The 16,953-nt window shown below is 39.4% G+C and overlaps 1 protein-coding gene and 1 pseudogene across 1 annotated transcript; one reads left to right on the top strand and one right to left on the bottom strand.

The window, feature by feature from the left end:
- Positions 1–12,918: 12,918 nt before the first annotated feature.
- Positions 12,919–13,362, top strand: LOC149239493 (UDP-glycosyltransferase 72B1 pseudogene; annotated as a pseudogene).
- Positions 13,363–14,735: 1,373 nt separating this feature from the next.
- On the bottom strand, positions 14,736–15,473 carry LOC149239492 (putative fasciclin-like arabinogalactan protein 20). The gene has a single exon (XM_089369874.1). It carries the CDS (start codon positions 15,471–15,473, stop codon positions 14,736–14,738), a length of 738 nt encoding a protein of 245 aa, XP_089226000.1.
- Positions 15,474–16,953: the final 1,480 nt, after the last annotated feature.

The raw sequence follows: 16,953 nt of genomic DNA, 5'->3' as shown, positions 1-16,953 counted from the left end.
CATCGAAAGGAGAAAGGTATGGTGATTAAGCTTGACTTGGCAAATGCATTTGATAGGGTAAAGCATGAATTCCTGTTTATGGTTATGAAGAAAATGGGCTTTTCTTCAGCCATCATTAACTGGATAAAAGCCTGCATTGCCTCTCCTTGGATTGCGCCTTTAGTAAATGGGCGTCCTTCAGATTTCTTCCAAGCCTCTAGGGGCCTCAGACAAGGTTGCCCATTGTCCCCACTTCTTTACGCGATTCAAGCCTCAGTTCTTAGCTTTCAACTGGACCATAACCTTCAGACTCAAATCCTTCCTGGACTCCGCATGGTTCACCAGGTCAAAGACATAAATCATGCCCAATTTGCTGATGATACGCTATTGTTGGGTGGGGCAAGCATAAACTCTGCTAAATCCTTCAAGAAGGAGCTGGACAGCTACAGAGAAGTCTCGGGCAGCAAGATCAACTTTACAAAAAGCACAGTCTATAGCTGGAACTGCTCGGTCAAGGAATTATCAGATATTGCAAGGATTCTCCATATGGAAGGGTCCTGGGCCTGGGACTCCTTCAAATACCTGGGGATCCCAATCTTCAGGACCATTCCCAAAGTTGCCCATTGGATGCCCTTGCTGGACAAGATTAAAAACAGAATTCATGCCTGGGGAGCTTCATGGCTGAATAATGTGGGGAAGATCATTTTGATGAAAGTGGTCCTCTCAAGTCTTCCGTTATATCAGCACTCCATCCTCCTGGCCCCTAAAACCTTCATCAACAAAATGGAAGTTCTTCTCAGGCGCTTCCTGTGGGAAGGGGGAAAAAACAACGAAAGAAGGCTGCACCTTGTTAAATGGGATACTATTAAAAAGCCATTTATGGAAGGAGGATTACAAATCCGCGATCTGGCTGCTCAAAATCTGGCTTTGGGAACCAAGCTGCTCTGGGACATTGTCTCTGGAAAACTTAGTTGGAGCAAGAAGGTCCTGTGGAGAAAATATTTCCATGGGAAGCGCCTCAGATGCTTGGACCATCCTCCTCGTTCCTCCAAAGGTTCCCCTGTTCTTAAACTCTGCAACAAAGCTTTGGAACATTTTAGTCATAAGCTGTATTGGATTCCAGGTAATGGGCAAAAAATAAGAATTTGGGATGATCCTATTCTAGGTGACCAACCGATGAATCAGGTGGAAGAAATCACCAATATCAGAGACTGGCTCCAAGATCGCAATTTGAACACTCTCTGGGATATCTCCTCCTGGTCGGAGGATGGTCTCTGGGAAAGCTGGCATCTGGGGGAGGTTCCTCAGTGGCTGGAGGGTGAAGCCTCTATTCTTTTGGATAATCTACAAGGGAAAGCTCCAGTAAAAGCTTCAGTAAAAGACAAATGCAGGTGGGGATCTGTCACAGGTTCGTATTCTGCTTCCGAAGGATAGAAAAGTATTATGGCCATCCCGAATGTTCCCCCAAATCCGGCTCAATGGCAATTTATTTGGGATTCCCCCTCTCTTCCCAAAATTGATTTCTTCTGTTGGACATTAGCCCACAATAGTATTCTCACTCGAGATAATCTCCGCAGGCGCGGAATGGAAGGACCATCTTGGTGCAATCTTTGCAAGTCAGAGGAAGAAACAGCTGATCACTTGTTCTTAACCTGCCCTTTTGCATCAGAAGTCTGGAAGGGGGTCCTTATGCTAAATTCTGATAATTTCGAGCTCCCCAGGAACATACAAAACCTTTTCCAATCCTGGAGCAAATTATCTCCGTTTGGTCTTTCCAAAAATATCCACCTCAAAAATTGCTGGCTGTGGATCCCCAAGTTCGTATGCTGGAAGCTGTGGCTGGAAAGGAATAACAGACTATTCAGAAACGAAAGCTGCAATCTGATCAAAGTCATCACCAAAGTTAAAGCTCTTTTAGGAGAAACTCTGGATGCCAAATCTGCCAAAAAAACTGGGAAAGCTCTGAACAGAGAAGAGGAACTCTGGTTGAATGGTTTGGTCCCAAACCATAAAGATTGTGCTACCATCGCTACCAGCGTCCTCTCCAATTGGGAAATCAGGCTGGAGGAGCAAGAGTTCATTAAATGGAGGTCGGCTCTGAATGAACACTGCCTGTTTTTTGATGGGGCCTCCAAAGGCAACCCTGGTGTCGCAGGAGGCCGTGGAGTTCTATTGAGTCCGGATGGCTCTGAGGTGTTAAGGTTTGCTTGGGGTTTAGGCAAGGAATCCAACAACAGAGCGGAGGCTCTGGCTTTGTGGCAGGGGCTCTCTCAAGCGATCAAAGGCAACTTCCTTTCCATTTCAGTCTTCGGGGACTCCAGGATTATTATCTAGGCACTGCAATCCAAAAAGAACCCTTCTCAGCTCCTCTTATCAACCATCCTCAGGAAAATTAGACTTATATTGCCCAAATTCCACAAGATCTCTTTCTATCACATCCCCAGGAAATTAAACTCCCAAGCAGATATGGAAGCCAACCAAGGCGTTCTGCGAAGCAAAAGTTCGTTGTCAGTTAACCAGGTCGATTTCTTCTGTAATATCCCCTAAGAAGTGTGTTCCCTGGACCTTTTGCTGCTGACTTATCGCCCTGAGTTTATTCTCTGCTGTAAGTGCAACCAAAGGATTAAAAAGAAGAGCGCATATCGTGGTGTTCTGGGAAATCTAATGATGAATCCGTTAGTTGCTCTGGAGGGATCTATTGCCTCTGGCCCCTTTCAGCTCCCAGCGTACTGCTACAGGTCTGTAGATACAGTGCTGATGTTTTCCGATGCCTTCTGCTGATCATTAGTTTCCAGCAGTGGGATATTTTCTATCTCCGGTTAACAATATTTTGTAATAGCAGGAAACTCAGGCCCTCTGCTAGTTACCAGAAAAGCTCTGTATTCGCTCTATGCCTTAGCATTGGTGCTTTTTAATAAATTTAACCGTTTATGTCTAAAAAAAACATATAGCTAGCATAATAGTTAAATATTTGCTCAATATTTTAAAATCCTCGGTCATTTTAGAATATTTTAAAATTTCTCACACAAAGTATATTCTATGATACCAGATTTAGCAGAAGGATATTAATGGATAATTTCACTTCATATCAAGTCTGCCTTTATTAGTCCCTGCCTCCAGCATAGCAGGGACTATAGCGATCAATCGATCGTTTGACCACCTATTAATTGATCAGTTGACCCGTTTTTTTTTTTGTTTTCTTGTATTTTAACCAAAGTTTAATCGTAACAATTTTATTCACGTAAATTTTAGCCAAAGTTTTAAGACTGAAAGCATTCTACCTCTTATTACAGGCTTCACGTGGCCCTATGCAAGAAAATTGCGGCAATACCATTTTATCCAAAGTTCTGTGATTTTATATACAGTTGCCAATTTCTTTATATCAAAGTTTTTGCAATTTATTTATATCAAAGCTTTTGCAGCCAGCCAATATACTTCGAGGCCCTTTTGAGGTCCTTTCCACATGTCTATCAAGGCCCCTTCCACATGGCTATTAGCATGCAACTCTGGTATGGTAAAAGATAGTCGGCGCAGAAGGCTCAAGCAGAAACTAGGGCCACTCCTTCAGTATTTCGTCGTCGTTTTGTCGCCGCCTACCCAGAAGAGTCTGCAAGATTTCAATTCCAGCCTTTGGACGTGCTCTGTTATCTACACGCTTTGGTATCTACTTACCCTCTAGTATCTATTTGTTCTGGTAAGCAGTTCATAGCTAGTTGCACCAGAGAAAGGCAGTGGCATTGTAGTTTGCGACCTGACAGACCTGGTATGTATTAGATCTTCGGGTGTCGGGAAGGGAAGGTCAAGAATCTCATCCAGTTCCTTGGTATGCCTGTTTCGTTCCTTGGTATATCTGTTTTCAAAATGGTATATATTTTTTCATTTTGAAAGGTTATAGCTGGTCGTCAGTCATAGGCATAGACAACATGAGAGACAACACCTTTTGAAAGGTTATAGTTGGTCATCGGTCATAGGCATAGACAACACGAGAGACAACACCTGTAAAGGCGGGTAGAGCTGCAGTGCATGCAGTGTTGAGAGTAGATTCAATCCCATTTTGAAAAACAATCACAATTCTTTTGTCACTAAAGCATACCTTGTTCACAAGGATTAATCTCAGAATTTGCGTTCAAAGTCTTCTCAATAAATTGAAATTGCAGTAGTGGGGTGACCCTTATCCCTTATCCCACACCCAGTTTGCTGCGTAGATGAATATATTGTGAAAACATTGTGCTGAGCGATGTGTCTGGTATGGCTTGCTAATGCTAGAAATTGTGTCTTAGCGAGGGACTCTAAATTAATAGGGAAAAAGTTCATATGCAAATATTATTATCATATTCAATGGACATCATAATATTCGATAGACATGATGTGAAAATAGTAAGACTATGCACAGTGCAAAATCTAAACTGAACAAACAAAAAAATGGAGACAGAAATGTTGAACTTCGAAATATCTAGCCAGATTAAGAGAAATGTCTAATATTTTGCGAGTTTCATCTAGGTTTATAAACCTTACAAAGATAATTAACCCTACCGCAGAGCAAATAAACGTACGCAGATTCCTTTGTTTTCGTCCGGTCTCTATAGATTAGTAGTCATCGACTTCTTTTTATCACTCTCCCCTGAATTAAACAATTTTTTCAAGAGACTACCAGTTGAATCGCCAACGAATTGTTCCAAAAAGGCCATCTCATGCCTGCACAAAAATTTAAAATCTGTAGTGCATAATTAATAAAACAATTTCTGATCATATATCCGTCCGAAGAATTAATCTTTAAGATCTTTATGGAAATTATCTACAATGTTAAATTCCATTACTTTGCTTAGGATCAGAGGTATTTCAAGCTCCAGTTTCAAGTTTGAAGAGCTTCTCAACAACTTAGTTGATTTAACTGTTCTTTGAAAGGACAGAAATTAGAAAATTCTATATGGCCTACTGTCTATAAAGCCTTAAAAAAGTTAAACAACGTTTTTGTGGGATTCAAGAAGATTTAAAACAATTTATGAGAAAATATACCTCCCAAGAAACAATCTTCCAGTTCTTAATTGAAATTATCTACAATTTTCAATTCCATTACCTTGCCGAGGACAACCTTCAATTCTGAAGAGCTTCACAATAACTTAGCGGATTTAACTGTAATCTGAAAACGCAAAAAATAAAAGATTTTGCATGGTCTCATGGTATATAAAGCTTTAAAAAAAAATTATATGACATTTTTTGTCGGTAATTTCTGGGGATTCAAGAAAATTTAAAGTATTTTTTTGTTCTAAAATCTTCTAGAACCAGTCATGGAGTAAAAAATGACAGAATACTCGCTGAACAAAATAAATTCGGGTGTATGATGCTAACCACCATTGTTTCTATAACTAAAACTAACCACAAATTAAAGCTTAATCTAATAAGATAAGACTTAGTATTAAAACCTTAGGGGAGCAGAGGCAGCTCAACAAAGCTCCTTGACACCTCACACTCTTGGGATGGGGAAATTATTTCAGTATAAACTTGCTATATCTGGACTTTACTGAACGATATTTCTGGTTAGGTGAGCCCCTACTAATGACATTGGGTTCATTCATGATTTCATGACTGCAGTGTGTCTCGCTAGGAAAAAGAGTAAAAGAAACCAGTTCTAAGTGTCAATATTGGTTGATAGAGGTGTTGTTCAGAGCTTGTATCCATGCTTCCGAAGGAAACCCTAGCAAGCAGTGTGAAACCTTGATTATCTGGTTGTGGCTGGCAGAGCCCATGAATGGAGGCTCGACAGTTGGAAAATTTTGGGTGACCTGAATGGACCTGGGCACGACGTTGATGAGCCGAGAGTTTGGCCACAGTGATGAGCAGAATGGCCTAATATACATCTCCAAGGAAACTACCAGCGAGCAAAGCCCTCTGAAAAGACAGAAAAAACAGCAGTGTTAAATTTCAGAAAGGGAAAAAGAACAAGGGACGAGAAATTCTTGCAACTAGGTTGGATATTTTACAAAGAAACTCGCCCAAGCTATCGGGGCCATGGATTTTTGTGGAGGAAGGAGTTGTTAGAGAGAAAAAAGGTTGTCTCTGATGAAAATGTGTTCAGTGAAAGGCCTCAATTTTAAGAAAATGAAGGAAAAAACCCTTTGGTGGTAAAAAAATGAAGACGTTGATCTTTGGGCGTCGCTGTGGTTGGAAGGTCGTGCAAATGGGTAGCCTAGGTGGGAAGGGCGGAGCAGGGTGCGAGGTAAACTGCCAATGTATGCTTTGCACTGTTTGATGGAGCTGTGGACAGGTGTGTCGTTGAGATCGTCGCCGCTCACCTGAGGGATGGTCTCCTGGTGTTGAAAATCCCTTGGAAAAGTGCAGAGCCAAAGTAGCAGCTCGACAACCGACAATAGGCAATGCCCACCCTCATTCAAGTTGCAGAGAGATCAGTATTAAGTGTCACTTGTGCATAGTTCACGTGGGGAATTGGGCATTGAGTTATGGAAAAAGAGGGACAAGTGGTGATTTATATTTCATTCAATTGTCAAATTTTATTATGCCATGATCTCTGCATGTATTACAACTGTATATTTCTAAATTTTGTTTTGAATAACACAATAAATATTACTCCATTGTTTAATTTATTAAGTCGTGGAGTGATATTACATTACAACCATCGCTCATTTGAACGATTGGTGTCCAGTTCGGCATGCCACCTGTCTCCTTACCACATTGTTTTATAGCGTGTGTCCACTTCACCCTTTTCACATTGTCGTCACGTGAACTTTGCGACCTGATTGATTTGATCAGATCCCAGTCGAAGGGTTACCTCAGCAAATGTAGAATATCTATGAAGAAAATCAATCCTTCCAGAAGTCATATCTAGTATAGAGCCAAGCTGATTAGAAGAAGTCCCAAGTATATTTCATGGAATTGAACTGATGATGTTCAAGAACATCAAAGTTATATGTCAACAAAGTACAAGAAAAGATGCAAATTTGCTGTCCAAACAAGTTTTTAAGACCTTTGAAGAAGGTCTCCAGTCATGTCTCTGTTTCAGGACCTAAAGCCTCAGACTTCTAAATCTGTAATTCAAGGTTCGAATTACTTGACTTGTCTGAGAATTGAAAAATAAATAGATACAAAATTCATAATTTGAGTAACTAGAAATACATAATAAATAAATACAAAATTTTATAATTTGAGAAGCCAAAAATGCATAAATGCTAGTTTTAATAAGTTCCCCATCTTTTCCTGACTACCTGAAAAGGTAAGGAAACCAGATTACAGCAGTATTTAAATACTTATAAAAAAAGTGCTCTAAGGTAGGAGACAACCGTGGAAATTAAATTCAATTAAAACTTCTAACAGATACAGATCCACCATGCATATATTCAGCTTTATTTGTTGTTAATTATGTTTTTTTTTAAACATATTTTTAATTCAGTCTCTTAGCTGAATAGCAGCATCTTACTTCTAAGGCATTAATTGTTGCTAATCAGGATTAATAATATAGATCAAGCAAAATTTAAATTATGTATCACTCAAACAGTTCAGAAAATTTTCTCCCGTTCATAACTCAGTTTACTAAGGGCTTGTATTATTTTTTTAAGATCTTTGGTTCTACCCTTGTAGATTTAAGTGACTCTGAATGCTTCTCACGTTCATGGCCCTTTAGTTTGCTAAGTACTTGTATTTTTTTTCGTTTGAGATCTTTGGTTCTACCCTTGTGGATGAAAGTGACTCTGGTTTGCTCAAACATTGTTCATATTTGGTCTCTAGATTTTTTTTAAATCTTAAAATATTTAGATGACGCCAAGTATTATGATCATTATCGTCACTGCTGCTCTACAAAGCTTAATAGATAATTATAATGGCTTCTTTTACTTTAAAAAACATATTTTCACTAGTAGATTTTTATAATTATAAATTATTATTACTAGCATTTGCACCAGATGTTGCAAAGAAAACGCCGTAAGGCATAAAGTGCGGAAATCCATTATCCATGTAGTGTGTGCATTATTCAACAAGGTGGATCTCTCTAAATTTGTTGCAAACATTTATGTTGTTGCATTGCTAATTTATTTAGAATCTACTACTACCTCCACTTCTTGGAATATTAAATTTCTTATCACCCCATGATGACAATCCCTCTAATTATTGGCATCACAATTTTTGCACTTTAGTGGCTTTACCTTCAACCTAAAAAAACATGAATTTAAGTCACTCAATTAAAAAGAAATTGCTAAATTGCTATTTATCAGATTTTGAGTAAAAACAATTAATAACTCATATTTACAACACTTCAAATATTTACAACCTATTAAGTCTTGTATTTATAACTCATATTTATAACCCTTTAAAATGAAACTAACTATCTATATTTTTATTAATAATAAAAAGAATCTTCTTTATAAATCTAACACTCACATGCTACTCCTATATATTTATCTTATATTTAATATTGAGTGTCCATCAATTGAATGACAAGATGAAAGCTCAACTTAATTGCACATTTTTGAACTGCTTTGTGGGAATTCATGTCCCATTAATTTAATGGCAAATTGAAGTTTCAAATACAGCACACATTTTATACCAGATTCAGAGAGTTCATGAACAAACTTTCAAGGTTTTAATGGATCTAGGTCATTTGTATTTTCTCTCATATTCTGGGTCGTTTGTATTTTCTCTGATGTTGACTATACTAGCAATTGTCCCAAAAGGTACAAACCTTAATGTCCTTTTAATGATCAAGCCTTATGTGAAAACAATCATATTGATGCACTAGTGTACATTGATTTGTTACATTTGTCTTGGTCTATAATAGAGGTGTAACAAATATGCATTGCAAGGTATGTTGAGAATTTGGTTATCTAGTAAGCTTAGAGTCATTCTTGAGTCATTATCTTTACCATCTCAGGAAGAAGAAGAAGAAGAAGAAAAGCCTATTGAATTGAAAAAGAGCCCTAAAAAGTATTAGGATCCATGGGTCATTTTTTTGCATCATGTAGCAAGATAACATGGCTAATTGATTATGCCACATGAAGAATTAGCCTTTGCCAATATTTAGGCTTATAACGCGGTGATTTTTTATACTAATATTCTTATACCAATTTACCATGATAATTCTATTCTAAATTAAAACATTGTTTGCAGGCTATCGCGGGAGCTGAGCGTTTTCTCCCTGAAAATATATCTTCAAGGTTCCTTAGGTGGATAGCAGAGCTACTATACTTGACATTGGCAGTTTCTAATGTCGGGCTCTGTAAGGCCAGGATGCCCTTTTTGCTTCTTTTTTTTTTTTGGGTAAAACAAGAGACACATTGTACCAGAAGACATATAGGGATTCCGCAGAGGATTCTGTTAAGGTTAAAGTCAAATAACTATGAGTAAAATTCATAGGTACTTTTTTGAAGTACTTATTCTATTTCAAGAAAGATCATTCTATTGTACTAAGCAGTGTGAAATGACCCCACTTAAGTAAATACTGTGTTAGTTCGAATAAGTTTGATAGAATTTAAAATAGGCCATGAACTACTAAGATTTGGCAGAGCTTTATGAATGTTCAGTTAAGTTAGCAGGCTGTTGTCCAGAGGCACAGTTTCAAAGAGAAAATGCCATCTGAAATGAACACTGCTTATTTACTTGTGGAAAATAACCATTAAATAGTCCAATTGAAAGGCAAATGCCAGTATGCAGCCTGCATTTTTTATTATCAAAAGAAGTTAAAGCTTGTTATGCATACCAAATGACAAATACTAATCATTCACATCGCAATAAGGGTTGGAAATTAATAATTCTGGAGGAACCAAATACAAGAGTTCAATACAACGATAACGCTTATTAATAAACGCAGGGTAGCATTGTCATGCAGGGCACACCAATCACCCATTTGCTACATGAGTTTCCAAAGCATCACTGGACTCTGGCATGATTAGCATTCAACTTGCATTTTACGAGATAGTAAAGATACATGGACAGGGTATCTCTAGAACATGACATCATGCTCCTGAGTAACAAATCTAAAAGAAATCTGTATAAACAAAACAAATACATTTCCAACTGGCTTATCACATATTTCCTTAAAATTTGTGATAGATAACCTACCATAAACAATCCAAAACTCAAACTGGACTGGACGATCTCTTATATCTAAACAAGACTGGGGACTTGACGCTGTTGTGCAAATTACTGCATACACATTCCATGACAACCTGTACTACAAACTTTCAAATATAATTTGAGCTCCCATATCCCTCTCAAGGAATTATAAGTTTTTCTCCAGCATAGATGGTGTCATCAGTGTACTTATTTGCAGATTTTATTTGATCAACTGAAACCTGCACTCAACCAAGGAAACAGAACCAGTTACACAAGACTTATACAATGGATAGAAGGGAACAAGATGGCAACTTTAGTTTCACATGCATTCAAAAAGCTGAACAGCAACTACGCTAAGAAATTCCCTACAATAAGGTGGAACAAAGAATAAAGATTCTTGATAAATAGAGTGAGACCACTCACCAAAATACAAGAGTTCAATACAACGATAAAGCTTATTAATAAACGCAGGGTAGCATTGTCATGCAGGGCACACCAATCACCCATTTGCTACATGAGTTTCCAAAGAATCACTGGACTCTGGCATGATTAGCATTCAACTTGCATTTTACGAGATAGTAAAGATACATGGACAGGGTATCTCTAGAACATGACATCATGCCCCTGAGTAACAAATCTAAAAGAAACCTGTATAAACAAAAAAAATACATTTCCAATTGGCTTATCACATATTTCCTTAAAATTTGTGATAGATAACCTACCATAAACAATCCAAAACTCAAACTGGACTGGCCGACCTCTTATATCTAATCAAGACTGGGGACTTGAGGCTGTTGTGCAAATTACTGCATACACATTCCATGACAACCTGTACTACAAACTTTCAAATATAATCTGAGCTCCCATATCCCTCTCAAGGAATTATAAGTTTTTCTCCAGCGTAGATGGTGTCATTAGTGTACTTATTTGCAGCTTTTATTTGATCAACTGAAATCTGCACTTAACCAAGGAAACAGAACCAGTTACACAAGTCTTATACAATGGATAGAAGGAAACAACATGGCAGCTTAGTTTCACATGCATGAAATGAACACTGTTTATTTACTTGTGGAAAATATCCATTAAATAGTCCAATTGAGAGGCAAATGCCAGTATGCAGCTTGCATTTTTTATTATCAAAAGAAGTTAAAGCTTGTTATGCATACCAAATGACAAATACTAATCATTCACATCGCAATATGGGTTGGAAATTAATAATTCTGGAGGCACCAAATACAAGAGTTCAATACAACGATAAAGCTTATTAATAAACGTAGGGTAGCATTGTCATGCAGGGCACACCAATCACCCATTTGCTACATGAGTTTCCAAAGCATCACTAGACTCTGGCATGATTAGCATTCAACTTGCATTTTACGAGATAGTAAAGATACATGGACAGGGTATCTCTAGAACATGACAACGTGCCCCTGAGTAACAAATCTAAAAGAAATATGTATAAACAAAACAAATACATTTCCAACTGGCTTATCACATATTTCCTTAAAATTTGTGATAGATAACCTACCATAAACAATCCAAAACTCAAACTGGACTGGACGATCTCTTATATCTAAACAAGACTGGGGACTTGAGGCTATTGTGCAAATTACTGCATACACATTCCATGACAACCTGTACTACAAACTTTCAAATATAATCTGAGCTCCCATATCCCTCTCAAGGAATTATAAGTTTTTCTCCAGCATAGATGGTGTCATCAGTGTACTTATTTGCAGATTTTATTTGATCAACTGAAACCTGCACTCAACCAAGGAAACAGAACCAATTACACAAGTCTTATACAATGGATAGAAGGGAACAAGATGGCAACTTTAGTTTCACATGCATTCAAAAAGCTGAACAACAACTACGCTAAGAAATGCTCTACAATAAGGTGGAACAAAGAATAAAGATACTTGATAAATAGAGTCAGACCACTCACCAAAATACAAGAGTTCAATACAACGATAAAGCTTATTAATAAACGCAGGGTAGCATTGTCATGCAGGGAACACCAATCACCCATATGCTACATGAGTTTCCAAAGAATCACTGGACTCTGGCATGATTAGCATTCAACTTGCATTTTACGAGATAGTAAAGATACATGGACAGGGTATCTCTAGAACATGACATCATGCCCCTGAGTAACAAATCTAAAAGAAACCTGTATAAACAAAACAAATACATTTCTAACTGGCTTATCACATATTTCCTTAAAATTTGTGATAGATAACCTACCATAAACAATCCAAAACTCAAACTGGACTGGACGACCTCTTATATCTAATCAAGACTGGGGACTTGAGGCTGTTGTGCAAATTACTGCATACACATTCCATGACAACCTGTACTACAAACTTTCAAATATAATCTGAGCTCCCATATCCCTCTCAAGGAATTATAATTTTTTCTCCAGCATAGATGGTGTCATCAGTGTACTTATTTGCAGTTTTTATTTGATCAACTGAAACCTGCACTTAACCAAGGAAACAGAACCAGTTACACAAGTCTAGAAGACTACAACATGGCAGCTTAGTTTCACATGCATTCAAAAAGCTGGAACACATATCCCCATATTAAACCACGTCCTAATCAGAGAGTTGCTATGATTGACAATCTAGGCCATGACATTGCCACATCACATATACACTACATCCACTTTAATTATAATTTCTTTCTGACGGGCCTTCCGCCCATTCTCGGAATAGATTTGCTAGACCCTCTTCTATACAGATTTGATATTTCATTCAACTGGTTCATTCAACATTCCCTTTGGCTTCAGGAAGCTCATGGAATTCTGATAAACACATGCCAAGAAATGGAACCAGCACAAATAAAAGCTCTCAAGGAAGGAAGGTTCTGAGCGTTGTTGAAATGACCCCTTGTATTTATCCCGTTGGGCTGCTAATAGCTTTGTCTCTTTCAGAATATGAAGAGAAGTTTGAGAAGGAGGGCTGCGTCAAATGGCTGGACCGCCAGCCCGCCTCGACAGTTCTGTTCGTTTCTTTTGGGAGCCGCGGCACCCTGTCGGAGAATCAGATTCAGGAACTAGCTTTGGGGCTAGAAGCAAGTGTGCAGCGGTTCCTTTGGGTGTTGCGTAAGGAGCCTCCTCCTCCAACTGAATCCACGATGACTACCGAAGCAGATATGAGGGAGGTTCTACCTGAGGGTTTCGAGACTCGAATCCAGGACCGTGGATTTGTGGTGGATTCATGGGCGCCTCAGATTGTTGTCCTCTCTCATCCATCCACAGACGGTTTCCTTTTTCATTGCGGTTGGAATTCAACGATCAAAAGCATCTTACATGGATGCCGATGATCGCTTGGCCTCTCTTTGCTGAACAGAGAATGAATGCCTTCCTTCTAGTGAAGGAGATGAAGGTGGGCATTGAAGCGTAGAAGGGCGCAGATGCATTGGTGAAGAGAGAGGAAGTGGAAAGAGCGGCGAGGGAATTAATGGAAGGAGAGGGGGAATGGAAATGAAGAAGGGGATGGAAAAATTGAGGGGAAGGCCCATCATTGAGTAACAACTGTCTTAAGGATGGAAAACATCACGAAAATGGTTTCTAAAAAGTGCAATATTCTCAACTGCCTACGACATTCCAATAATCTAAACCGCCTACAACATTTTTCACCGACGATCTAATGGCTGGAGTTTATTCCATCATCTAACAATCGATCTAAAGGGCCATAACGAGACAGCACGGCATGGAGGGGAGTTCCTTTCAGAGGGAACGCCTTACGGCGTAAATATTTCCGAACTCCTGAAAGGGTATACCTATCCACTCTTAAAACTATTTTGCAGATGGTGCAAGGCTTTATGAACCACAACCCCATGCCAGAATTCAGAGAGTTCACTCACGCAGTTGCATAAGCATTCGTGCCATAATCCTAGATTTACTTCTCTGAGCCCATTAGACTTGAATGCTATTCTTCGACACAAAAAATTGCAGACTTCTTCATGCATGGCAAATATCAGTGCTAAATGGTGTTCAACATCCTTGTAATTATGATAAATTTCAGGTGATTGAATTACGATATAACTTTCAGGCAATTTAATTTGATTTGCAGATTCCAAAACATTTTAGTAATCAAATTTCCTTAATATTCTGCAATCTTGAATTTCATTACGTGTGCTCTTAACAACGCTCAGCAGACTTTGCTAGTTTCGATCAGAAGATTGCACCCTCATATTTCTTTGAAGGATCTGGATGAAATGGCATGTTTATTATTATTACTGGCAATGCAGTATCTATGGCGATCTGGCCTCTTCTGTGAATTCTACTCGTTTACTGGCATTCCATTTTAGTTTCTCTTTGAACCATCTCAGCTCTATGGTTGTTTCCCATAGATAAAGAAAATCCATGGCTTAAGGAGATTCTCATGACAAAGAAAAGAAATGAAAGCGCGAAGTCATACTTGACATACAGAAAATTAAGAAACCATGAAAGAAAAGAATTAAAGGAATCAGAACCATTATATAAATTGCCATTGTTCCATTACAGTTCAAGCAAAATGTGGCTTCTTGATAGAGGAACATAACATGCTGCATTCATAGACATTTAATTGCTTGCTTCCTGGACATGATTTCTCATGGATACCACTGTACTCAAATTGCAAAGGCAAAATACATCACAAATACACAGACAACAACTAAAATAAAAGAATCTTTAGCTCCTTATTGACCTACTACTACTCATGATGATCACCAGTGCTGCTGTTTCTGTACAACCCCATCTGATCCTCTAAGCTCATCAAGAGGGACTGAAGAATCTCGCTGCTGTCGCTGGAAGCCCACTCCATCGGATCCACAGAGCTTATGAGCAGCCGAAGAATCTCATGCACGACTATCCATCTGTTGCTGAAAACATCCGCAATCTTTATACCCACATAATTGACAGAGAAGGGTTTGCTGTCGCTCACAACCAGCGATTGCCCGTGGAGGAGAGTCTTCAGTCTTGTGCCCGCCGGAAGCTGCACCAGATCTGCCAAAGGCAGCCACATGTTGGGAACCACATGGTACCTCACATTGTTCGAAAATTCTTGGCCTTCGCTTGAGAAAACGGAATCGTCGCTGAGAGTAAAGATGGTGAGGTTTTGCAGGCGCAGAAGCTCAGGGGACTTGATGCGCATGGCCAAGGCGAGGATGCTGTAACCGCGATCTCTAAGACTGAGCGCTGCATCTTGCAGCATGAAGGGCGTTATGACATTCAGGGGATGATCAGGACCAGGACTAGCTGATGATGATGGTGATGGTGACATCATTGCAGGAACAGGGGCTCCCGCAGTTGTGTCATAATTACTGTGATCAAGATCAAGATCAAGAAGCAGCTTGTCGACGCCATGGATCGCTAACAGCCCGTCATTGAGAATGTCAGGATGCGAGACAAGAACTCCATTAATGTACACTGGATGATACTCGGCCGGCATCTGAGTGGAGGGAGAGATGGAATCTTGGCGGCCACCTCCGTGAGAATTACCTGTGACGACGAGGCTGCAGTGGGCGGCAATGGCTTCCAGGTTTGTTCCGTTGGGCAGCTTTTGCAGATCAACGTAGGTGAAGAGGCCCTTGGCGATGTGGTGGGAGAAGGCCCATCATTGAGTGACAACTGTCTTAAGGATGGAAGACGATCTAATGGCTAGAGTTTATTCCATTGTCTAACAATCGATCTAAGGGCCCATAACCAGACAGCGCGGCATGGAGGGGAGTTCCTCTCAGAGGGAACGCCTTACGGCGTAACAAGATTCTCGGTTGGTATTCTGTGTGGCCAAAAGAATATTGAGTTACGAAGTCAGTGAGAGCTACGGATGGCAATACGTTGTAGAGACATATAATAGCCTTTGATCCCTATGATATCGTTCTCTTTCGCTCCCAATAGGACAATTGATGCATCATATTAGTGCACATATCGCGCTTCTCTATAAGAAACTTGACTCCTCCAAAAACAGATAACAATATCAATAACACACAAAGCATGAATGGTATTTTAGTTAAAGCGTTTGGAGAATACATCGTTTGGAGTGTAAGGTGTTTGGATTGGGAGGAGGTCCACGGAGCTAAGGAGTGGCAACTATGTATGTATTGGAGAGGCGGTGTGGGTGCCGCAACGTATGAAGACTGTCAAAAGAACAGAAAATAACGCACAGTTTCGTTGCGCAAGTGGGGAGAGCAGCGTAGTAACTTGGTATGGGCAGCGTGCTAGTCGAAGGGGAATCCTACAAAAAAGATAGCATTCAACACATAGAGAATTGCATAAAACTCAGGTGACAGGAAGAGCGCAGGTGACAGGCGTCGGAGGAGCCCATGCTGGTGCCTGAAAGCCTGAAGCGTAGACAAAGAACAGAGGAGTTACTATGACAGAACTGGCAAAGAATGCAGCTAGAATTTATCTGATGGCACATTCATTACATTTGGGACTAATAATAGAATTGTCATGCACAGAGACGCCACAAAACCAGTGGCTCAAATTTGAGTAGGGTAGGAAATCCCCTGCACTTTTCATACCATGTTAAACATAACCATGGGGAAGACCAAATATGAAGGATAAGCAATGAATGCATTATTATTCACAATAATACACATTTATAATACATAGGAGTGACCCTTGGTTTCACATTCCAAGTGGTCTCTTGGACTCCATTAGACCGTTCAGCGCCCACATCTTAACCCTTGGCAGATTAGGTGTCCAACAGATTTAAATTCTGGATCCAACGAGCACCACCCCGCATACTTTGGACAGACCCAGAGTGAGATAAACTGGAAATCATGAAATAATGTGTTTCTTGTCAATATTTTGGAGGGAAAGAAAGCAAGCTACTTTTTTAGTCGCATTTTCAATTTATTTCCTTGAAGGTCTATTCAAATTTTAAGTGTACGTACCCATCTGATGCGGAATGAAATTTCAGATCC

This window comes from Pinus tabuliformis, chromosome 8 (assembly GCF_031772625.1).
Source record: "Pinus tabuliformis cultivar Carrire ecotype Pingquan chromosome 8, CPIR1, whole genome shotgun sequence".
Lineage (NCBI taxonomy): Eukaryota > Viridiplantae > Streptophyta > Pinopsida > Pinales > Pinaceae > Pinus > Pinus tabuliformis.
The sequence above is the reverse complement of the archived record's forward strand: the minus strand, read 5'-3'. Positions and strand labels throughout refer to the sequence as shown.